Genomic DNA, 26,392 nt, shown 5'->3' on the forward strand with positions numbered 1-26,392 from the left:
CAGTATAATTGTGCACATTTGTATTGATGTACAGCCAAATCTAAGAATAGACACTGAAGAAAGAATTGTAAATGATAGTTAATGTAATGCCACTTATTAAAGCCTAAACTATGCAATTTGAAGGCTACCTTACTATTGTGACTGTGAACCTCCTGCCATCATTTTATATATTATATATTATTTTTATTTTATATTTTATATATTAACTTTTATATATTTTTAATTTTTAATTTTATATATTAATTTTATATATTAACAGTTTGATTGATTTTGAAACTGTTTTGCGGCAATGAGAGAAACAGAAATGCATAAATTTAGCAGGTCAGGGCATTATGAGAATTTGTTCATAAAAAATGAAATACTAATTGTTTTCATGCATGCAAGTCACAGGATGTGTCAGACTTAAACTCTTAGAGAAGTAGAAAATATTGTAATTTATAGAGTGGATTATTGTAACGGTATGTCGAACTAATTGAGAGCTGGCAAACCATGATGGAATAAATTAACCTTTGAGCTGAGATCTATTGCGATGAATCAGGATCATAATTTAGTTACATCTAACATAGTTAAGGAAAAGGACTAAGATCGACTAGGAATAGAAATTGTCAATTGATACCCGGTGGAAACTCGCTTTGGCTGTATCAGTGTGAGACTATTAAATGCTGCAGAAAAATATAAAGCATGTAAAAACATTTTTATTTTAAATGAGAAGCACAAAGTATGGGGAAAAAATAATAGCTAGAAAAATCCATTCACGAATAAGTGGTAAGTGAATTGCAGAGGAACTATTTGACCATGGAGGTGCAAACGTGGCAAGGATTTCAAATAATTATTTTACATCATAAAATGGAGGGGATTGAATGAAGACATTAGATATGACATTAATATAGTGAAAGTAAGATGGAAAGGTATTTATTTGGCACACTTAAAAACAGAAAATTACCAGGCATGGTGTAAATGGATTGTTAGTTGTTCATTTTCCAATTCCTTTTAGCTACAATGAGTGGAAGGCTAATAATAAAGGAATGAGAGAGCCATTACTATCTGATTAGCTTAAAAGTGGTGATGAAAAATTATTTGGAAACATTATAAGAAAGGGTATAATTAATCAAAAGGAAGACAAAAGTAATTGAAAATAATCAACATGGATCTGTTAAGGAAATGCCTTATCCGACAGATCAAGCATATCAATAAATGTGGAGTATTTGATGCAGTTCAAGTGGATTTTAAGAAGGTATTTGAAAATGTCTAATAATAGATCCATTAGACAAATGAAAATCTACAAGTTCCAAAACAAAAGGTTGAGTGCAAAATTAACTTGGTGAAACAAAGCAAAATGCAATGACTCAACCTTTGTTTAAGATAGTCTGGGCTATTTTATTTGGAGTACAGAAATTTGCAGAATAAATCTGTTGATTGTATAAAACTGAGATTCTTATTTGGGATCAATAGAAATTTCACGCAATAACTAGACTATATACACAAATATCAGATGGTGACCAATATTGTAAATTGTAACTGGACTCAAGCTCAAATATGATTAATGAAATATGAATCTGGAATAAGTACAAAAAATGCTGAAGATATTGAATAAATCAAGTAACAACTCTGAATAAGAGTATGGAATAAATGTTTTAGTTATTTTGTTCTCATCAGAATTAGAAAAATAAGAAAACAAGCATGTTTTAAGTCACATAGAAGAGGGGGTATCTATGAAATGTTGGAGACGAAGATAATCCAAATGACAGATATACTGTCGGTGTCCTCGATAGATCATGGTTAAGATTTGTTAATCATAACTGATCTGGCTGCGGAAGGTGCAGATGGAGGTTGATGAGTGAAGACAGGCGAGAGAAGAATAATTATCTGGAGCTATGAGAGGCAGAACACAGCAGATGCTGAAATGTGAAGTAGAAAATAATGCTGGAAATACTCTGCAGGTCAGTACCATGTGTAAAGAGAGAAAAAAAACTCCCATATCAGGCAAGAGGTACAGAAGTTTGAAAACGTGTGGTTTATTCCCAACCGTTATCAGGCAACTGAACGGTCCTCTCGTCAGCTAGAGTGCGATCTTGACCTCGACATCATTGGAGACTTTTGAACTATCTTTATTAGGACTTCAATGATATATCTTGCACTAAATGTTGTACTCTTCCTTTATTTGTGCATTATGGGCGGCTTGGTTGAATTTATAGTCGTGTTGGACTGGATGGCACACAAACAAAAGGTTTGCACTGTACCTCGATACACGTGATAATAACAAACTAAACTAAATAGATGTTACAAGTTGATGGCCTTGCATTTGAACTGGCCAGTTTTTACTTAAACATGAGACGGTTGGCCTAAAGTTGTTGAATTCAATGTTGAGTTGTGGACTACTACATGCCTGGGTGGAAAATGGAGGTCATAGGAGCAGAATTAGGCTATTCCGCCCATTGAGTCTACGTCACTCAACCATAGCTGTTGTATCTTGCCCTCTCGACCCCATTCTCCTGCCTTCTCCACATAACCCTTGACACCCTTGCAAGTCAAGAATCTCTCAATCTCCGCCTTAAAAATAGCCAATGACGACCTCTTCAGCCACCTGTGGCAATGAATTCCACAGACTCGCTACCCTCTTACTAAATAAATCCCTCCATCTCCTTTCCAAAGGTACATCCTTTTATTCTGAGGCTGTGCCTTGGTCCTGTCTTTGAGTTTACTCTGGGCATTCTTGAAACAGTGTAAGATGCCAAAGACAGATCAAATGGAAATGGGAACTGAAGTGACAATCAAATAGAAGCAAAGGATCATTATTGTGGACTAGTTAATAGGTTTCTGAACTACCTTTGTTCAATCACATCTTCGTGTCTCCAATGTAAAAAAAATCACATTGTTACAATTGCTTGTCGCGCACTAAATTCAACAGAATACAGGTGAATCACACCTTTACCTGGAAGGACTCTTTGGATCACTGTATGGTAAGAATGAATAGATTAAAATAAACAGTTGTTGCATTATCTGTAGTTTCTTTATAAAGTAGTGAGAGAAGGGAGGTAGGCAGCTATTCCTTCGGAATAGTTAAAGGGAAGGAGACTTTATGCCTCGTGGCAAACACAGGTGAGATCAATGCAGCTGTGAATGCGATATCAGAGATGTTCCCTTTGTCCTATCTATCCCTTTCTCGTGCTCTGCAATTTAAAACAAATGTTAACATTCTTGAAAAGGTAAACTATATTGCCTACCCTGCTGAGTATGTTCAGCACTTTCCATTTTTATTTAAGATGGCCAAATCTTAATTTTTTGTTTTTTGAAATGGAAGCCCAGTTGTTACTGAGGTAGCTGTGGATCTCTGGGTTTGTAATGGATCGTGTGAGATGAAGATATAATAGATGAGTAGAAGGAAAAAGTTGCATAGAGATTGTGTGATAATGACGGATGGAGAAAATTGGCAGCAAAGATTATCACGTGTTGTTTTTTATTTGAATGCAGGAGGAAACACTAATATAGACACCAGCTTGTGGAAAAAGAGGTGAAGAAACATGGCTGAGTGGGATGGAAATTAAGACTCTTCCTTGCTTCTCAATGAATCGGAAATCGTTTGAATATCTGCAAGTTCCTATAACAACATATTTAATGTGTAGAAAGGGAGTAGATAAAGAGGAGAAGTTGGATCTCTATCTTAGAAAGATGTCAAGGGCTCTCTGACTATCCTGGTGTGGGATGGGAAAAAGATCTGGTTGGAACCAGGATATTGGAAAATTACAACTCAAGAGGTATGTAAGTGGGAAAGAACTAGACATTCTGAAACTGAATAGAATTAAGTTAGAAAGAAATATGTTTTGTGGAGCTGGAGCAAGATCAAGCTGAAACATTGGGCCTAACAGAGTGATTCTGCTTGTGGATTTTGGGAGAGGGGATAGAAACAGAACATTCAGGGTGATGAGGTTCAGACTGATTTTTACGATGGCGGTTTGCTTGCATGAAGAGAGAGCAAGTAGACCTGGTTTGTATTCTCTGGCGCTAAGTAGAATGTGAGATAATTTCATGAAAACGTATAAAATTACAGGTTTTGTCAGATGCTTCAACCAGTTGAAGGGCCTAAAATGATTCAGTGGGGTGTAATGGCGGTCAATTTGCCAAATCTGTATAGAATCAGGCAATAAAGACATGACGAGGGATAAGTTTATGTGAAGGGGTGGGTGGATGGGTTAAAGGAAGGGCGATTTAGAATTACTGTCAGATGGAGAAAGTCTGATCAATATTAGAATTCAAGAATCTTTGAAGTTTGTGATGAGATACTAGTGTTGTAATATCTATGGTGGAATACTGCACCTTCCTTTAAATTGTGTGGAGATGCAGAGGCCAGCCATGATGTCATTAAGTATGTTCAATGGGATATCCCACTTGCTATTTAAGAATATGAGTTTTTGATATATGTACCATTGTACCATCCTGAATCCTTGCTTGATTTTTGTGTTGTATCAAACTATGGATTCACATGCTCTTTGAAAACGGGAAAGGGCAAAAGATGAGTTAAATATTAAGATAGTCTGGGCTATTTTATTTGGAGTACAGAAACTTGCAGAATAAATCTGTTGATTGTATAAAACTGAGATTCTTATTTGGGATCAATAGAAATTTCACGCAACACTGAGGGCAATAACTAGACTATATGTTAAGACTATAGACTTTTAATATTTCTCAATGACTTTTAATAAATTTATTTTGAAATGCAGTTGTTAGCAAAGTTCCACTAATACGAATAGATCATTAATCTTGGTCACTGGGAAAACAATTGTTGGCTAGGACATCTGTGTACTTGAAATTTTCATTCCTCCTGCAGTTGAACAGGGCTCTAGTGACACCACACCTGGAGTATAGTGTGCAGTTTTGGTCTCCAAACTTGAGGAAGGACATTCATGCTATTGAAGGAGTGCAGCGTAGGTACACAAGGTTAATTCCCGGGATGGCGGGACTGTCATATGTTGATAGATTGGAGCGGCTGGGCTTGTACACTCTAGAATTTAAAAGGATGAGAGGGAATCTTATTGAAACATATAAGATTATTAAGGGTTTGGACACGCTAGAGGCAGGAAACATGTTCACAATGTTGGGGGAGTCCAGAACCAGGGGCCATAGTTTATGAATAAGCGGTGGGCCATTTAGAAAGGAGATGAGAAAAAACTTTTTCACACAGAGTGTTGTGAGTGTGTGGAATTCTCTGCCTCAGAGGCTGGTTCTCTGGATGCTTTCAAGAGAGAGTTAGATAGAGCTCTTAGGGATAGCGGAGTTAAGGGATATGGAGAGAAGGCAGGAACGGGGTACTGATTGTGGATGATTAGCCATGATCACATTGATTAGCGGTGCTGGCTCGAAGGGCCGAATGGCCTACTCCTGCACCTATTGTCTATTGATCCCTTCGATGGAGGTCAGTACCCATGGTGGAGAAAAACCCATGAGAGTTTGTGCTAGTGTAAACATGCCTTTGGTAACAAGACGAAGTGTTGGAAACACTCAGTAAGTTAGGTAATATTTGTGGAAGGAGAAACAGTTAACGTTGCATATCTGGAAAAAGTCCCCGAGAATGGCCTACTGCTGCACTTATTTTCTATGTAACATTAACTTCACTTCTCTTTCCGTGGAGGCTGTCTGACCTGATAAGTGGTTCCAGTATTTTCTATGTTTATTAGATTTCCAGTATTTACAGTTTTTAATTGTTTTTTTCCTTTTGCAATAAACTCCCCTGCAAGTTTATATATGAATTTGCCTTTTGCAATCGACACAGACTGCATTACTAGAAGAGGATTGAAGAATTTACCTTTCTGCATCAGAAAATCAATAGCAAATGATTTAAGTGAAATGCAATGTCTAAAGTGTGAAATAATTAAGCTGTGTTCACTAGAACTATTCCCTAGAAAAATGTCCAACAGTGGACTCAACAACATTTTCTCTGTGGAAAAGCAATGTTAAATGAATGAACAAATTATACTTTATTGTTATTACTATATAATGTACCATTCTTATACCATCACTGTTATGGGTTTAATTTTTTTATGTGATGTGTCAGTACTAAATAAATCTGTCACAAAATTTAAAGTCCCAAGAAAGAAACCTGTCACAGGAAACAATTTTTCATCTTGTGAAAAAGTTTCAACAAAAAGCAAGTGTTTTAATATTTCTTATTTTTTTTCTTTTTTTAAAAAGTGGAACGTGGAAGTAACAAAATCATTTTAAGATGAAGAGATGCTGAGACAACGTTCAAGCAAACCAATTCTGCCATATGTAAGTAAGTAATGGAAATATATTCTTGAGATTTATACCTTCATTTAATGAAGGTTAATGAAATTCATTTAATGAATTTGTTAAATGTTTACAATTTGCAAGTCTTATTCCATGCATGTTTTTAATCTGTTTTTCCATTACAGGAGAATTTTAGTTTATGCTTTTAGATTCTGGTGGTGTTGTACCTTGTGGTTTGGAAGAAACAAGGCTATCCTACTCTATTTTGCCTTCCCGACCACGGGGGTAAATGGAGGAGGACTGGCCAAATTTTGTTCCTTCCACCACAGTGATGAATGCTGTGGTGGATGTTTGTGTGAAATTTTTATTGTGCATTGCGTGTTCTTTATCATTGTACCGCTGCTGGCAAATTCATTTCACTTGCACTTTATGTGCAATGTGACGAATAAAACCGTATTGTATTAACAAAGATAATTGTAGGTTCTCCCTTTCCCCCAATTTCTAACGTATTTACCTAAAGCATCATTACTCAATCAGGGTTGTTTGGACTAACTTAACAATTGTTAGTAAAATTCTGGCAGAAATATGTACACAAAGTTGACTTTTATATTTTACTGTTTAATCCCGTATAAGGGCTTGCCCCAAAGTCAACGAGTAAAGCACTTTGTATAAATGTGATTCATTAGAGATTGATAAAGTTGGCATTTATTAAATAACCCATGTATTTAAAACTGGTGGAATATTGTCACAAATTATTGCGCCTTAGTGTCCCGATGACAGATTAATATTGGGCTGTGTTTGTTGTGTTTGCCCTCACTCTCCTTTACCTGTGGTGGGTGAAGAATTTCTGTGCTTGCCCTTTCTAGTTTTTCTATTGCTTTTTGCCTTCACCGCAACATTTGCAGCATTATTTTCTTCAGTGAAGACAGCTCAAACGAAAATGTGAGACCAAAATCTTATTTATTTAGCTATGATCTGTCTCCATGCAAACATCCTTTTGAGCTCTAGTTAGGCCAATCTTTTCCTTCACTGTACTGTTTAAATATTTATAAAATGAACTTTTAGTTTTTCTTTTCTGAACTCACTGATCTATGTTCAAGCACTCTCATGAGACGTCCTATCCCCTTTTTAAATTCTTGTGCTGTCAATATTCCTACTTTGCTATTTATCATCAGTTTCATTTTTCATTTGCGCTTTAATCTTCTAACTCTGTAGTTACTCAGACAAAATTCAGATGCACTTCTTTTCCCACAATGTGATCTACTCAGTACATAGAGTCATATAGTGTGGAAACAGACCCAACTTGCCCATACCGACCAATATGTCCCATCTGCCTGCGTTTGGTCTATATCCCTCTTAATCTATCCTATCCAAGTACCTGTCTAAATGTTTCTTAAACGTTGACATAAGCTTGATTGTTAAAGATCATCCTCATGAAAAGAAAAAATAGTGCCAAAGAGTGAGGCTCCTCTAAAAACAGTTAAAACAGCCTATTTATGATTTGCTTCTCCTTGCTATCCATACAGTGCCCTCCATAATATTTGGGCCAAAGACTCATCAATTATTAATTTGCCTCTGTATTCCACAATTTGAGATTTGTAATAGACAAAAATCACATCTGGTTAAAGTGCACATTGTCAGATTTTAATAAAGGGTATTTTAATACATTTTGGTTTCACCATGTAGAAATCACAGCAGTGTTTGAACATGGTTCCCCCCATTTCAGGGCACCATAATGTTTCTTCTTATAGAGTCCACATACAAGATTAGAAGATTGGTGGAAACAGGGCTGCGACGTGAACGCTCTTTCCTTGACCCCCACCATAATGTTTGGGACACAGCAATGTCATGTAAATGAAAGTAGTCATGTTTAGTGTTTTGTTGCATATTTTTTGCATGCGATGATTGCTTGAAGTCTGGGATTCATGGACATTACCAGTTGCTGGGTGTCTTCTCTGGTGATGCTCTGCCAGGCCTGTATAACAGCCATCTTTAGCTTATGCTTGTTGTGGGGGCTAGTCCCCTTCAGTTCTCTCTTCAGCATATAAAAGACATGCTCAATTGGGTTCAGATCGAGTGATTAACTTGGCCACTCAAGAATTTAACATTTTTTACCTTTGAAAAGCTCCTTTGTTGCTTTAGCAGTATGTTTGGGATCATTGTCTTGCTGTAGAATGAAACACCAGCCAATTAGTTTTGAGGCATTTGTTTGAACTTGAGCAGATAGGATGTGTCTATACACTTCAGAAATGATTATTCAAAGGTATTCAAAGGTTTTTATTAGTCACATTCACATACACCGAGGTGTAATGAAGTGAAATGCTTTTTGCCATTTTGCAGCACACAAAAAAAGAATACAGACATAACACCAATGAGAGTCTTAAACACAAAGAACATCCCCTCACAATGGCTCCCACCATGAGGGAAGGCACAAAGTCCAGTCCCCAACCCCAGTTCACCCATAGTCGGGCCTATTGAGGCCTCCACAGTTGCCTCTACGGAGGCCCGATGTTCCTGGCCGTTCTCGCCGGGTGGTGGTGCTCCGGCGTCGGGAGAGTCCTCACAGCGGCATGGGAACCCTGGAACGGCCGCCTCCGTACTGGAGGCCGCGGCTTCCGAAGCCGACAAGGCTGCGCCGGATGGAGCTCCACAACTGGCGATCTCGTCGCGAGATCCCAGGCTCCCGGTGTAAAGTTCGGCGCCGCCGCCCGCAGCTGGCCGCTCCACAGTCCCGCAGCTCCGCGATGTTGTTCCCGGCGGTCTCAGCTCACCGGAGCTCCAGCGCGGCGACCCAGGCAAGGCATCGCCCGCTCCACGATAGCGCTCCAGCGCTGTGCCGCCGCCGAAGCTGAGGTTCTGGGCGGTCCGCGACAGGAAACGCCGCTCCAGGTCCGCTGGTAGGCCGCGAGGACAGGTCGAAGCTGCAGCCCGGAGAAAAGCTGCCTCTCCGACCAGGTAGGGACCCTGAAAGGCAGTTTCCCCCTTCCCCCCCCACCCCCCACACAAAAAAGTCTAGACCTCCAAACAAAACACTTTAACTAACTAAAAAAAATTATGCTATTACCATCAGCAGTTGTATCATCAATGAAGATAAGTGAGCCAGTACCTTCAGCAGCCATACATGCCCAGACTATAACACCCCCGCCACCGTGTTTCACAGATGAAGTATGCCTTGGATCTTGGGCAGTTCCTTCTCTCCTCCACACTTTGCTCTTGCCATCACTCTGATATGTCAATCTTTGTCTCATCTGTCCACAAGACCTTTTGCCAGACTGTTGTTTCTCTTTTAAGTACTTCTTGGCAAACTGTAACCTGGCCATCCTATTTTTGCGGCTAACCAGTGGTTTGCATCCTGCAGTGCAGCCTCTATTACTGTTCATGAAGTCTTCGGCGGACAGTGGTCATTGACAAATCCACACCTGACTCCTGAAGAGTGTTTCTGATCTGTCGGACAGGTGCTTGGGGATTTTTCTTTATCATGGAGAGAATTCTTCTGTCATCAGCTGTGTAGGTCTTCCTTGGCCTGCCAGTCCCTTTGCGATTAGTGAACTCACCAGTGCTCTCTTTCTTCATAACCGGACTAGAAGGGCCGAGATGGCCTGTTTCCGTGCTGTAATGGTTATATGGTTATAACGATGTTCCAAACAGTTGATTTTGGTAAGCCTAAGGGTTGGCTGATGTATCTAACAGTTTTATTCTTGTTTCTCAGTCTCATAATGGCTTCTTTGACTTTCATTGGCACAACTTTGGTCCTCCTGTTGATAAACAGCAATAAAAGTTTCTTAAGGTGATGGAAAGACTGGAGGAAAGACTAGGTGCTGAGCTCTCTTATACCTGCATTAAGGAGGCAATTAAACAGACCTGAACAATTACAAACGTCTGTGAAGCCATGTGTCCCAAACATTATGGTGCCCTGAAATGGGGGGACTATGTATAAGCAGAGCTGTAATTTCTACATGGTGAAACCAAAATGTGTAAAAATGGCCTTTAATAAAATCTGACAATGTGCACCTAACTGGATGTGATTTTTTTTTTTCCTATTACAAATCTCAAATTGTGGAGTACAGAGGCAAATAAATAAATGATGGGTCTTTGTCCCAAACATTATGAAGGGAACTGTATCTGAGAAAGTCATTAGTTCCAATGCTAAGAGTCTCCTGTCAATCATTGCTAGTGCAAAGAAACCCGGGCAACTAACGAACTTCATTAGTACTGTGATTAGCACCAATGCAGCTCTGAGTACTGCAAATGCAGCACCCCCCCCCTCCCCCTCCTCCCCCGCTTTGATGTGTTTGTCCTAATGTGGCTGTAACATTTGGGGAACCTAGCTCCTCTTACCTAACATACCTCTAGCTAATGGACGCAAAGTGCTGGAGTAATTCAGTGGATCAGGCAGCATTTCTGAAGAACATGAATAGGTGACGTTTCAGTCTGAAGAAGGGTCCCGATCCAAAAAGGTTTTCCTTGTTATCCAAGTTACTCTTGATGCCCTGTTTATCGTTACTGGTAACTAACGCCAAGAACATCGCCCTCAGATATCATGTGTCATGTAGGGCATTAACACTTGACCACTGCTGCAAAACTATCAAGTGCACCTATGGCTCTATCCGTGGTCCTCATTTCTGCCAGTCTAATCATCTATTAGTGCTGGTCCTGCCAGCTTACAGAGACAGACTAAAGCATGAGGCACCAATAAAAAATATTAATACAGCAGTGGCCAGAGGAGGTCTACTTCAGGACTGCCTTGAGTTGGTGGATTGGAGCACGTTCAAGATCATTTCAACAATATGCATATTCCACGATCGCCACCAATTTCTACAAGAATTATCTTGTTGACTGCTTACCGCCAAGGATATTAGGGTCTGTCATAACCAGAAGCCTTAGATGAGCAGGGAGATTCACTCTCTGCTAAAGTCAAATGCATCTATATTAATGCATTTTGAACAGCCTATTCGGAGTGGCTGTGTTGGGTGAGGCAGTGTGGAGGTGAAGTGCTTGTGGAGGGTAACTGAGATTTTGGCTTGATGCCGTCCCTTTTTTTCTTTCATATATTTTCCGTCGTCTCGTGCATAGAAATGGAAGCTTGGGCAGTGGTATGCTCCTCCTGCAACATGTAGAAAGTCAGGGATACGTCCCATGTCCCTGAGCACTATACCTATGGGAGGTGTGTCCAGCCGCAGCTCCTTACAGACCACATTGGAGATCTGGAGCAGCAGCTGGATGACCTCTGGATCATCTGGGAGAATGAGGAAAATGGGAGTTACAGTGAGATGGTCATGCTGAGGATGCAGGCAGTAAGTAGTTGGGTGACCACCGAGAAAGGAAGTAGGCAGAGACACACAAAATGCTGGAGTAACTCCATTGTCAGGAGGCCTAGGGCAGAAAGTGAAGAGGAGTCTTGACCCAAAACGTTACCCATTCCTTCTCTCCAAAGGTGCTGCCTGTCCCGCTGAGTTACTCCAGCATTTTGTGTCTATCTTCGGTTGAAACCAGCATCTGCAGTTCATTACTACACAAGTAGGCAGAGAGTGCTGGTATCCCCTGTAACTATTCCCCTTGACAAAAGGTATGATCCTTTGGATACTGTTGTAGGAGATGAGCGTTCAGGGGAGAGCAGCAGCAGCAGCAGTGGCATTTGGCCTAGGTCTCAGGCACAGCTGGAAAGAGTGGTCAGGCAGAGCTATTGAGATAGGAGACTCTTTACTGCGAGGGATGTACTGGAGATTCTTTGGCAGAAAATGAGACTCCAGGATAGTGTGGTGCTCTTTCCTCATCAACCATCTTTTTCACCATTAAAAAAAAAAAAAAGAAACTCAAGTTAGTAAGACATAATCTGCCCTACAGAAAGCAATCCTGACGGCCCCTAATTAAACCATTCTCTTCCAAATAAGAGTAAATTCTATCCCTATGCATCTCTCCTCCAGCTTTCTTCTCTTCCCTTCCCTCCCCATCCCCACCACAATCAGACTGAAGGATCTCGATCCAAAAGTCACCTATCCATGTTCTCTAGAGACTCTGGCTGACCTGCTGAGTTACTCCAGCACTTTGTATCCTTTACAATAGCTTCCCTATCACTAATGTGAGGCTCACCAGTCTATACCTTTCTGGATCATCCATATTTCCCTTCTTAAACGAAAGAACAACATTGTCCTCTCTCCAGTCCTCTGTACCCTCTCTAGCCACAAGCAGGCCCCAAAGATCGTTGTCAAGGTCCCAGCATTCTTCCGTCTTGCCTCTTTCAATAAGCTGGAGTGGATCCTAGCGGGCCCTTGTCTTATCCATGATACTGCTCCTCAAAAAACCCAATACTGCCTCCTTGATTATAAAATGCCCCACACTGCACTCGCCATCCTTCAACCTTCCTTCTTGGTGAATACTAGTACAATCATTTAGTTCCTCTTATATCCTCTGATTCCAAGCAAAATTTCCACATTTATCAATTTAACTTCACATTACATGATTGTTTTGATGATTTACTAATCACGAAATCAGTTCTCTCTCCTGAATTATGTTTGGTAATCTATTAAAGTTTACACCCAGTCTCTGTACTTAATCCCATCTCCAGATATTTGTGATCTGTTCAGGAAACCAGATTTTCTGACCCGGTACAAGAAACAGTAAGTCGCAGATGACACAAAATGGGTGGTATTGTAGATAGATTGTCAAAAATTGCAGCAGGGGCTTGATCGGTTGGGCAGATGGGCTGAGGAATGTTTAATGAAGTTTAATACAGAGAAGTGCGCGGTGTTGTATTTTGTGAAGTCAAACCAGGGCAGGACCTACACTGGGTCCTTCTTGATCACCCTATCTACATAAGACACCACTTTCAAGAAACTATGTACCTGCACTCCTAGATCCATCTGCTCTACACCCAGTGTAGGTCCTCCATGACTTCATGTGTTATTAGCTTTGGAAAGTAAGCCATATTAACTTCCTGAATTTTCAATCGCTTTTCAAATTTATATTAATATTTTTGTCGCTAACTCCTAACTTATTTCAAAATAGTTATTTTAGTAATATCTCATTATGTGAAACAAAGACATTTCCCTAGAAAACAATATTTTTGAAGTGACCTAATTAAGGTTTTAATGATTACGAAAGTAATTAAAAAAGTAGATCTAGGCAATTTGTTCAAGCTGATGGCAGTGAAATACAAGGGACATAAGTTAGGTAAATGAATGAGGGAATTGTCAGTTGAGGGGTAATGTATATGGAATAACTTATGATTGACATAGACCACGTAAATGCACCAAAAGAGACAATTTGGGTGGATGTCTGGAGGATTGTATTAATAAAGTGTGCTGAGCTGACTTTTCAAAAGAAAAATGCTATAAAAGATCTTTTGGACTGCCATGGTCATAAATGATAGTGAGACCCTGCCTGGAGTATTGTGTGCAGTTTTGGTCTCCAAATTTGAGGAAGGACATCCTTGCTATTGAGGGAGTGCAGTGTAGGTTCACAAGGTTAATTCCCAGGATGGCGGGACTGTCATATGTTGATAGAATGGAGCAGCTGGGCTTGTATACTCTGGCATTTAGAAGGATGAGAGGGGATCTTATTGAAACATGTAAGATTATTAAGGGTTTGGACACGCTAGAGGCAAGAAACATGTTCCAGATATTGGGGGAGTCCAGAACAAGGGGCCACAGTTTAAGAATAAGGGGTAGGCCTTTTAGAACGGAGACGAGGAAACACTTTTTCACACAGAGAGTTGTGAGTCTGTGGAATTCTCTGCCTCAGGGCGGTGGAGGCCGGTGCTCTGGATACTTTCAAGAGAGAGTTAGATAGAGCTCTTAAAGATAGCAAAGGGATGTGGGGAGAAGGCAGGAGTGGGGTACTGATTGTGGATGATCAGCCATATCACATTGATTGGCGGTGCTTGCTCGAAGGGCCAAATGGCCTACTCCTGCACCTATTGTCTATTGTCTAAAATGCTGGAGTAACTCCAGGTACAGGGAGCATCTCTGGAGAGAAGGAATGGGTGATGTTTTGGGTCGAGACCCTTCTTCAGACTAGAGTCATTTGAAAGGGAAATGAGAGATATAAACGGTGATGTCGAGATATAGAACAAATGGTCATAGAGTTGTACAGCACAAAAATGAGCCCTTTGACCCACCACATCTCCAATGGCCATTTTGCTTGCATTTGCTGCTGTTTTCCACTTACCTAATACACTTGTAAAGGCCCGAAGCATATTGGAGTCTTGCATCAGACATGAGAAGGGCAAGGCTTGGAACCACACAGCAGAGAGCCCCCTGGTCCCCAGGTTTACTGGCTGTGAAAGGTATCAAAAGTCATTAAACTTTCCAAAATGACTCTGATTTTAAAATGCATATGAAAACTTAAAATTATTAGTAGTCCCACTGAAAACTGCCTGCATGCATCAGCAGAACCCAAGCTTCCTTAACTTTTTGATGCCAATGAATCTCCAGTACATATTGAACATTTTTATTGTCCTTCTGACACTGAAAGGGACCACTTGGTCCAGAAAGTCTATGCCAATTAACAGAGAAATCCCTATTGCCCAGTAATATTTTTTACTGCCCACCCACATACTAAAGGCAGCTTAGTTGCCAATAAATATGGCCAATTTGCATAGCATTGTGATGTAGGAGAAAGCAGCATCACATAGGATCTGTATGGCATTTATATGTTTTCTCTGTAATCGCTTGGGTTTGCCTCCAGGTGCTCTGGTTTATATGGTGATAATACATTTGGTAGCAAAGATATGTCTGAAAGTTAATTGGGTAAATTGACCCTAGCATGTATGTAATTGTGGAATCTAGGGATGAGGTGGGATGCCAGAACCTCATGGGAATATCGAGAGAATGAAAAGGGTTGTTGTAGGATTAGTTTAAAAATAGGTGCTTCATCATTGGTGAGTCAAGGGCCTGTTCTCCGCTGTGTATCCCTCACTCTCTGTCTCTGTACATGAATACCTTTAATAATTAAATTCCCACCACCATTGCTCTGCCCATTTTACCAAGTTGCCAGTATTGTCCTGCAGTCTCAGTCTACTCAATGAACAATCAACAATACCAGCAGTTTTTGTGATTGTATGAAGTTGTGGAAATAACGACAAGTAGTTTAACTTCATAATAAATTGTAATGACCACGAGGCACCTAGACTATTGACAAAGCCTCTGCATTCCTCTTCAGTATTCCCTGCCTGAACTGCTGGATGGCCCGCATGCGCTAGTTAACACACTCCAGGAACGGTCTGTGCGAACACCCGATATGGATTAGGAATACAGTGACTGATCTACAGTGATGTCTATTATGTTAGATGCAGTTGTTCCTCTTCATTCAAAGAAATAAGCAAGAAAAAACTGCCAATTGATCAGCATCCAAGGTAGATATAATCAGCATATTAACCTTTCATTGGTACATTATTTAACTAACTGGTTTGGAATTTTCTAAGGTTTTCTTGTCGAAATTTGGTCGCATAATTTTTGGTTATTCTTGTAAATATATTGTAGCTATTTTCTCTTTTGGAGGACAAGAGGGAGATAACTAAAGTCTCTATGCTTGTGTTGACTTTGGGTTAATACTGCAAATGGTAAATGATTGAAAGTAAAACTCTTTTTGCTTGTCTTTTAAATCTATGCCAAGCCAATCTGCCATGACCTCAGTATTTGCAATTAGTTGGGCTGGCGGATTAATGAAAGCAGGACCTCTAAAGGGTAGACCTACCAGTGGAAGCTTGTTCTGTTATTGCCGACATGTTCGTATTCCAAGCAGAGCTGTGTGCTTTCCGATAGGCAACTGAGAGGAAATGACTTGTGCTTTGCCAATTGGCCAAGTGATTTTAGATTGAACTCCAACAGCAATACCTTCTTTCGCATGGGTTGGGGTTAGTGGGATAAATACTAAATATGTTTCTTTCCTTTCTATAACAAAACTTTTTGCACTTGATAAGTGATAAAGACTGCATAGTTTGTAACAGAGAACCTCTTAAGTGGCTTTATGAAAATTGCATTAAAGATAGGATCTTGATATCGGAAAAACTTTAAAGTAAGTTTTGAGAAGAATTGAGGGTGTGAAGGAAATATTTTCTAGGGTTTGGAAGTGATGTCAGTGAGCTATCTGCAGTTCTTTGTCAAACCTCATGCACCTAAGAATACATGGAAAGCATACTGTCAGATTACATCACAGCTTGGTTTAGGAACAGTTTTACCCAAGAAAGCAAGAAATTGCAGAGAGTCCATCACATAGACTGGACTCCCCACCGTTGCCTCAATCTACATTTCTCGCTGCCTCGGAAAAGCAGCTCACATAATCAATTACTTAAGACTCAAAATGCTGGAGTAATATAGTGGGGCAGGCAGCATCTCTAGGTGACAGGTGATGTTTTGGGTCAGGATCCTTCTTCAAACTTGAAGTAGGATCCCGATCCACAACTTTGCCTATTCCATGCTGCTCCAGAGATGCTGCCTGACCTGCTGAGTTACTCCAGCACTTTGTCTTTTTTTTGTAAACGACATCTGCAGTTCCTTGAATCAATGATCAAAGACTTGTACCACCCTGGTCAATCCTCCTTCTCCCTGCTCTCATCTGGCAGAAAGTAAGGAAGCTTGAGAGTGCACACCACTGAACTCAGGAACAACTTATTTCCCTCTGTTTTCAAGCTTCTGTACGGCTAAGCTCAATACTGTTGGATTCACCTCTATCGCACTATGGACACTGCGCTTTGTGTATGTAACTCATGCTCTACAATGCTGAGAACTGCATTCTGCACTCTGTATCTTCCCCTTTGATCTACCTATTGTATTTGAGTTTGACTTGATTGTATTTATGCTTAGTATTATCTGATCTGATTGGATAGCATGCAACGCAAGTCTTTTCACTGTACATTGGTACACATGACAATAATAAACTTAAACCAACATCACGATGAAAGACGGAGGAAACGGAATGTAATTTATACTTGAAGGTTGAACTAACCCACTTTCAGTCATTGAGAGTTATGTTTAGCTCCTTTTGTGACGTATAAATATAAAATTCATTAATCTGTTTGTAACATAAAATCTAATTAGGCAGAAATAATGGCTTGGTGAATTAATGAATTGATTGGTACACTCTGCTCTTTTTATTTTGGAGTGGGCTTGAAGCATGGTTTTGAAAGGAACTGATTTCAGTAATTTATCTTTGATAAGATGTCCATTAAATTACTAATGACCTATTTATTGTCAATCAAGTTATTGTATGGGTATAAGATGTATTTGCATATCATCGTTGGTTGGACACAGCAGCCCTTTATTGCATGGAGATTATGTGTGAGAGATGAGGGAAGCAAGGCTTTTGTTACCATGTAAAAAGAGACATGAGTCATCTTGAATGTTTTTTTCTTCATCCAGTTGTACATATGGTTCTGTTTATAGATATTTTGTACAGATAAAATTAAAAATTATATATTGTATGGATTTGCATTATGTTTGTTGTCAGAAAGTAAGCATTCCAATTACTGATTCCTGTGACAGAGGGAACACAAGATTGCCACTAAGCCATTTACAAAACACTGGCTTGTTATTTGCTGAGATCCCTCAATTGTAACCAAGAAATGAGAGCTCTGTCCCTCTGGGCTGTTGGAGTTGCATTTCTTACGATGATCATATCTATCATCAGAAGGCCAGACCTTTCATTCCATTCTCCTAATGCTGCTCAACTCCCAGATTTCCTTTAACAGATTTGTCAAACACCAAGCTTCCCTTTCGTGATGTTAAACCAGAAGTTGACACCCTTTCCAAGTTCCAACAGAGGTGTAAAACTTCTAAAACACCTCGGATCAGGCAGCGCCTCTGGAGAAAAGGGATAGGTGACCAGACTGAAGAAGGGTCTCGACCTGAAACATCACCTATTCCTTTCCTCGAGAGATGCTGCCTGACCCATTGAGTTACTCCAGCTTTTTGTGTCTATCTTCGGTGTAAACCAGCATCCGCAGCTCCTTCCTACACGTTCTTAAATGCATCTGTGCTTTTGAAATCTCCATTGTAGCTGTTCCCCTCAGTTCTGCTCGTCACAGTTAAATTCCAAGCATTTAGTGCATTTACTGTCCATATTTCCTATTTGAAAATGGGAAGAAATACAAATTAAATACATGGATTAAGGCGCACAAAAAAAATTAAGACTTTTTTGTGGAATAATGGAGAGTTGGTTTTGATTTCAGAAATAGACAGTCCTAGAAAGCTAATTACTGCATGTAGAATTTGATTCAGTGTACACGTTAGTCTTTATGCCATGGATAAATGTGAGGTTATCCACTTTGGTGGCAAGAATAGGAAGGCAGATTATTATCTAAATGGTGTCAAGTTGGGAAAAGGGGGCGTACAACGGGATCTCAAGATTCAAGAGAGTTTATTGTCATGTGTCCCAGATAGGACAATGAAATTCTTGCTTTGCATCAGAACAACAGAATATAGTAGGCATGAATACAGAATAGATCAGTGTGTCCATATAACATTTTATAAATATATACCCACATGAATAAATAAACAGATAAAGTGCAAATAAACAGTTAATGGTCTATTAATGTTCAGAGTTTTGTTTGAGTAGAGTTTTGTTTGAGTTGAGTTTAATAGCCTGATGGCTGTGGGGAAGCAGCCATTTCTGAACCTAGATCTTGCAGCCTTCAGGCTCCTGTACCTTCTACCTGAAGGTAGCGGGGAGATGGGTGTGTGGCCAGGATGGTGTGGGTCCTTGATGATGCTGCCAGCCCTTTTGAGGCAGCGACTGCGATAGATCCCCTCGATGGTAGGGAGGTCAGAGCCGATAATGGACTGGGCAGTGTTTACTACTTTTTGTAGTCTTTTCCGCTCCTGGGCGCTCAAGTTGCCGAACCAAGCCACGATGTAACCGGTCAGCATGCTCTCTACTGTGCACCTGTAGAAGTTAGATTCCTCCTTGACAAACCGACTCTCCGTAATCTTCTCAGGAGGTAGAGGCGCTGATGTGCTTTCTTTATAATTGCATCAGTGTTCTTGGACCAGGAGAGATCTTCAGAGATGTGCACGCCCAAGTATCTGGGGGTCCTTATTCATCAGTCACTGAAAGTAAGCATGCAGGTGCAGCAGGCAGTGAAGAAAGCGAATGGCATGTTGGCCTTCATAACAAGGGGAGTTGAGTATAGGAGCAAAGAGGTCCTTCTGCAGTTGTACAGGGCCCTAGTGAGACCACACCTGGAGTATTGTGTGAAGTTTTGGTCTCCAAATTTGAGGAAGGACATTCTTGCTATTGAGTGAGTGCAGGTTAATTCCCAGGATGGTGGGACTGTCATATGTTGATAGAATGGAGCGGCTGGGCTTGTATAGGAATTTAGAAAGATGAGAGGGGATCTTATTGAAACATATAAGATTATTCAGGGTTTGGGCACGCTATAGAAGCAGGAAACATGTTCCCGATGTTGGGGCAGTCAAGATCCAGGGGCCACAGTTAAGAATAAAGGGTAAGCCATTTTCTAAGCTCCGTAAGAACGGAGATGAGGAAAACCTTTTCACACAGAGTTGTGAGTCTGGAATTCTCTGCCTCAGAAGGCAGTGGACGCCAGTTCTCTGTATGCTTTCAAGAGAGAGTTAGATAGAGCTCTTGAAGATAGTGGAGTCAGGGGATATGGGAAGAAGGCAGGAACGGGGTACTGATTATGGATGATCAGCCATCTTCACATTGAATGGCGGTGCTGGCTCGAAGGGCCAAATGGCCTACTCAAAGGAAAAAGGACAAAGAACTGCTGGACCCTCTGCAGTTTGCATATCGGGCCAATAGATCTGTGGATGACACAGTCAACCTGGGCCTGCACTTCATCCTCCAGCACCTCGACCACCAGGGGACCTTTGCGAGTATTTTGTTTGTTGATTTTAGCTCTGCATTCAACACCATTGTGCCAGAGCTACTACACTCCAAACTTTCCGAGTTGACTGTGCCTGAACCCCTCTGTCGGTGGATCACTAGCTTCCTGACAGGAAGCAGCGTGTTACACTGGGAAAGCACATCTCGGACCCGCAAACCCTCAGCATAGGTGCACCGCAAGGCTGCGTACTCTCCCCTCTCCTCTACTCTCTCTACACCAATGACTGCACCTTGACAGACTCCTCTGGTAAGCTTCTCAAGTTTGCGGTCGACACAACCATGATTGGACTGATCCAGGATGGGGAGGAATCTGCCTACAGACAGGAAGTGACACAGCTGGCGTCCTGGTGCCTTCGTAACAACCTGGAGCTCAATGCTCTTAAGACAGTGGAATTGATTGTAGACTTTAGGAGAGCTCCCCCTCCCCTCACCCCAGTCACCATCAACAATTTTAAGTTCCTGGGAACCATCATCTCCAAGGACCTTATGTGGGGTAATACCATCGACTCCACTTTCAAAAAGGCACAACAGAGGATGTTCTTCCTGCGGCAGCTGAGGAAGCACAATCTGCCACAGGCAATGATGTTCCAATTCTACACGGCCATCGTAGAGTCTTTTCCCACCTTCTCCATCGTGGTCTGGTTTGGCTCTGCACCAAGCACCTGGAGGCTGCAGCAAATCGTCCGATCAGCAGAGAAGATTATTGGCTGCAACCTTCCCTCCATTGATGAACTGTATACTGCAAGGGCAGCAAGATCATCTCTGACCCCTCTCACCCTGGTCACAAACTCTTTGAATCATTTCCCTCTGGAAGGCGACTCCGGACTGTCAAAGCTGCCACAGCCAGACATAAAAACAGTTTTTATCCACGAGTAGTTGCTCTACTCAACAGCCAAATATCTGTAGCCTCCCTTTGATCTGGTATTTTGTTGGTTCACATGCTTGATCAATGGTGTTTTATCATTAATGTTTTATTATTATTAATGTTTAGTGTTTTCTAAGTCGTTCGTAACTGTCACTGTATGTCATGTTACTTGTGGGCGGAGCACCAAGGCAAATTCCTTGTATGTGAATACTTGGCCAATAAACTTACTTACTTACTTTCCCTCTGGAAGGCGACTCCGGACTGTCAAAGCTGCCACAGCCAGACATAAAAACAGCTTTTTTCCACAAGTAGTAGCTCTACTCAATAGCCAAAAATCTGTATCCTCCTTTTGCTCTGGTATTTTGTTTGGTACACATGTTTAATCAATGGTGTTTTATTATTAATGTTTAGTGTTTTATGTGTCATTCGTAATTGTCACTGTATGTCATGTTGTCACTTGTGGGCAGAGCACCAAGGCAAATTCCTTGTATGAATACTTGGCCAATAAACTTATTCATTGTCACAAACCGCCAATTGGTGCAGTGAAATTTGAATTACCATGCAGCGCACAAATAAGATAAACACAACACTATAGAATTTAACATAAAACATCCCCCACAGCAGAATCAACGTTTCCCACTGTGAGGGAAGGAAATAAAGTTCAGTCCACTTCCTCGTTTTCACCCGTGGTCGGGGCCTATTGAGGTCGCCGCAACAGCGGCCCGATGTTTCAGGCCCTCTCGCCGGGATGGTGAAACTCTGACGTCGGAACGGAAAAACACTCTCAGCGATTTGGAGTTTCCAAATCAGCCGCTTCCTACCAGAGGCCGCGGCTTCGGAAGTCTACAGGCAGAGCTGGGCGGAGCTCCAACACTGGCGATCCTCGGCAAAAGATCCCAGGCTCAGCGATGTTAGAGTCAGCGCCGCCCGCAGCTGGAAGCGCCGCAGACCACAGCTCCACGGTGTTAGTCGGCAGGCCTGCACCTATTGTCTATTTTCTATATCTTGTTGCGAGTATAAGATCTAGAGTAAACACATTTCTCTCATATGGATAGGTTTCCAGAATCTTAATTAGTTGTTATCGCTTTTTATCCTTGGATTAAGAAGTTAACACGTATAAATTCAATGGTCTATTGCTATCTGACCTTTAGGTAAACCAGATTTTGATTGCTTGATTGAGTGAATGTTCTGTTTATCTCTCAAACAATGCAATTAAATATTTACTCCACTGGGTACCTCTTCGGCCGAGTTACCAGTGTTCTGTACAGTGCCCTCCATAATGTTTGGGACAAAGACGCATCAGTTATTTATTTGCCACTGTACTCCACAATTTGAGATTTGTAATAGAAAGAATCGCATGTGGTTAAAGTCCACATAGCCAGATTTTATTAAAGGGTATTTTTATACATTTTGGTTTCACCATGTAGAAATTACAGCTGTGTCTATACATAGTCCCGTTCCCCCCCCCTTTCAGTGCACCATAATGTTTGGGACACATGGCTTCACAGGCGTTTGTAATTGCTCAGGTGTGTTTATATGCCTCCTTAATGCAGGTATAAGAGAGCTCTCGGCACCTAGTCTTTCCTCCAGTTTTTCCATCACATTTGGAAACTATTATTGCTGTTTATCAACAGAGGACTAAAGTTGTGCCAATGAAAGTCATTATGCTGGTAGTAGAATCATGAATTCTGAAGTGTATAGACACATCCTATCTGCTCAAGTTCAAACAAATGCCTCAAAACTCATTAGCCAGCAGTTCATTCTAAAGCAAGACAATGATCCCAAACGCACTGCTAAAGCAACAAAGCTAAAAAATTGTCAATTCTTGAGTGGCCAAGTCAATCACTCGATCTGAACCCAATTGCGCATGCCTTTTATATGCTGAAGAGAAAACTGAAGGGGACTAGCCCCCAAAACAAGGTAGATGGCTGCAATACAGGCCTGGCAGAGCATCAGCAGAGAAGACACCCAGCAACTGGCGATGTCCATGAATCACAGACTTTAGGCAGTCATTGCATGCAAAGGATATGCAACAACATACTAAACATGACTACATTGATTTACATGACATTGTTGTGTCCCAAACATTATGGTGCCCTGAAATGCAAATCATTTTTAATATAAAGATCATAATATTGCTTGACATTGAGCTTCAATAAAAATCATGTCAGAATAACTAAGCTCTAACCCAATAACCTATTTGATAAAAAGAAACAAAGTGCTGGAGTAACTCAACTGGTCAGGCTGCATCTCTGGAGAACATGAATAGGTAACATGAAGGGTCCCGACCCAAAACTTTGCCTATCCATGTTCTCCAGAGATGCTGCCTGACCCGCTGAGTTACTCCAGCACTTTGTGTCCTATTGTGTAATGGCCGCCATCTACAGTTCCTTGTTTCCACAACCTGTTTGATAACTTCTTTCAAACAATTCCCACAACACTTCTCTTTCTTTTCCTATTTATAACTTTTTGATTTCTTTGCTGAAAATATAAGTGAAATGATCATTGTTCCTATAATCTATTTGTCAACACAACTTTTATTTTCCGTTTCCATTCTTAGCAACCGTCTCCCCATAACAACCCAACGCACTGATATTATTCCTTCTTGGGAAAGGAAATAAATGTTGCTGCCACTGCTTCTCACTGATTGTGTCAGAAGAGATTGTCAATCACTTCTCAATCAAAAAAAACATTTACACTTGGGCGAAACCATAACGCAGCCCAGAGTTACCATTAGTCCACCTTCATTCTTTATGGCTATCTGTGTAATTCTTTCTGATATTTTGAATTATAATTTGGTTTGTTGTTTCTTTATTGTTACGACACAATGCAGTGTGGAGAGAGTGTCCAGCTTTAAGTTTCTGGGCACTCACATCTCAGAGGACCTCACATGGTCCACCAACACCGCTGCGCTGGTCAAGAAGGCACAGCAACGACTGTTCTTCCTGAGAACATTAAAAAAGACTGGTCTGCCCCAACAGCTGCTGACAACCTTCTACCGCTGCACCACAGAGAGCATACTAACGTATGGCATCTCTGTGTGGTATCTCAGCTGCACGGAGGCGGAGAGGAGAGCTCTTCAGCGCGTCGTCCACAGAGCGCAGAAGATTACTGGGACACCGCTACCAGCCTTGGAGGGCATCTACCACACACGGTGCCGCAGGAAGGCCGTCAGCATCCATAAAGCCTCCTCACACCCTTGTAATGGACTGTTCGAACTACTTCCCTCCGGCAGACGTTACAAGGCCTTCTACGCCCGCACCTCCAGACTCAGGAACAGCTTCATTCCCAGAGCTATAGTGGCTCTGAACCGGCCCTGCTGAGTGCCCCCCACCACCATGGACTGTCATCCTCGGATGGTCACGTCGCACAGACACATCTGTACTTTAGTCTGTTTGAACTGTTTTGACTGTTTTACTGTTTTATTGTTCTTTTTACAAACCATGTTCTCGGGGTATCTAAATCTAAATTTTATTAGTTATTTAAGTTATGACATCGGATGGAAGCTGCATACCAAATCTCGTTGCACTTATGTGCAATGACAATAAAAGATATTATTATTATTATTATTATTATTATTATGCATATCAGTTGGATGAATACAAGTTAACTAAATTATAAGGAATAAACTGGAAATAATTATACAGGTAGCAGAGAGGATAATGGGAGGAAAGAGATTTAAAATAATTGTAAAAGGAAATGGAGGAAGATATATTTATAAAAACATAAGTTATTATAATCAGGAATGTGCTGTGTGGATAGTGGAACCATATGTAAGTGACAAAGAAAAACATGCAGGCTGTGGGAAAGAGCAAAGGATTAATTGGATAGCTTTTTCAAATATGACCCACAGGATTGATGGGCTGAATCATTTCCTATGCTCTGTGATTTGTTTCTCTGAAATCAAACGTGCAAATTAATTCTGTGCTGGAGGTTTGGTTTTGTATGGTGACACATAACTCTGCCTTCAGAGTTTCCAAGATAATGGTTATCATTCCTGAACCCTCAATCCTGGAGGGTCCACTTTATCATGCACTTCAAGTATGTGGAGTTTTTGCAATTTTTTTTAATGTTGGACACTCTTGGAGAGTGATACACGCTTCAGAGACCAGATACCAACGGAGCCTTAAAGTAAAAATCTTGGGAATTCCTGATCAGTCTGAAGAAGGGTTTCAGCCCGAAACGTTGCCCATTTCCTGATCAGTCTGAAGAAGGGTTTCGGCCCGAAACGTTGCCTATTTCCTTCGCTCCATAGATGCTGCTGCACCCGTTGAGTTTCTCCAGCATTTTTGTGTACCTACACACTGCATTTTCTGGTTTTGATTGAGGATTCCAAACCTTTTAACACATTCTTTCTTATTCATAAGGAGCCTACGACTTGAGCTGTGCAAGGAATTAAAAGACTAGCAGAAGAAAAAAAAGGTATTACTCATGAGAAAATGTCAGCAAGCGAGCAAAGTCCTCGGCATAGTAAAGCCAGGACCATGCAACATGCTTCAACGGTTGATCTGTCTTCGGATATGTTAAATTTATCTCTGGCAGGTGAGTTTTTTTTGTGCAAATATAGAAACCTATTGCCTTGAACTCCTAGTCAACCTCTCCGAACTTCCAGAAATGTACCCACTAGCTTATTCTAATCCTGTGTTCTCTTTGTAACCAACATTCCTACCTATCTTTGTGTTATCAGCACATATAACAATCATATATTTTCGTGCTTTCATATACATTGTGAGAATTTGAGGCACTTGACTGATCTTTTAAGACCAGAAAGCTGCCTTCTTCACAGTGGCTATCTTTAGCTAATTTCCTTTTCACTTCTAAATTTATATTATTTTTGCTTTTTAGCCTGTTTGACCAATTATCTATTTTTTAAATCTTGAAAACCTTAATTCAAAACATAATTTTCTCCTTTATAAATGTGAATTCTTGTGTCTATGTGCAAAAGTGCATGTTTCCTCTTTTATCTTGTAATTCTGCTATTCAGATTAAGATGTGTCACCATAAGCCAAGAATCAAACACGAGTGGTCCAGATCAGTTTGTCCTGTACTACAATGGAAAACACATTCTTATTTTACTGTGCCTGTTTCCAGTTACTGCTTTGTGCATTGCTAATGTTTAATGATTTAATTGGGATGGTGTAAGATAAATTAATAATGAAAATAACATTACAGTACTGAATTGCTTATTTTTCCAAGTTAAGTTCACATTCATACATTTACCTTTCTTTACTGTTGATTTTTATCATTTCCCCTATAAGCTTTGGTAAAACTCCTGGCTGCCTTTAATAAAGATATGTCTGGTTAGTGCTATGTAAATCTTGCACATCGATGAAAATAGAAACAAATTAAAAGGCATGACTCAAGCATTAACTTAATGTTAATTTGCTCCCGTTGAGTCCTGCGCATCATCATGATTACAAATTGTATTCATGATTCAATTTAAGATTCAATATTCCTTGATAA

General features: G+C 40.7%; 1 protein-coding gene across 11 annotated transcripts in view; it reads left to right on the forward strand.

Annotated features, from left to right (window-relative positions):
* The window catches only part of inpp4a (inositol polyphosphate-4-phosphatase type I A), a 161,596-nt gene that overhangs the window by 59,321 nt on the left and 75,883 nt on the right, over positions 1–26,392 (forward strand). For 6 of the 11 annotated variants that reach the window (XM_033023228.1, XM_033023235.1, XM_033023238.1 and 3 more), the window contains exons 2-3: positions 6,187–6,264; positions 25,297–25,471. In XM_033023228.1, the coding sequence (XP_032879119.1) occupies positions 25,369–25,471 (103 nt within the window). In that variant the 5' untranslated portion in view covers positions 6,187–6,264; positions 25,297–25,368. Of the gene's footprint in view, positions 1–6,186; positions 6,269–15,381; positions 15,575–25,296; positions 25,472–26,392 lie in introns of those variants that run through there. The other 5 variants (XM_033023232.1, XM_033023233.1, XM_033023231.1 and 2 more) reach the window with 4 other exon arrangements.

The sequence above is a fragment of the Amblyraja radiata genome, chromosome 6 (genome assembly GCF_010909765.2).
Source record: "Amblyraja radiata isolate CabotCenter1 chromosome 6, sAmbRad1.1.pri, whole genome shotgun sequence".
Taxonomy (NCBI): Eukaryota; Metazoa; Chordata; class Chondrichthyes; order Rajiformes; family Rajidae; genus Amblyraja; species Amblyraja radiata.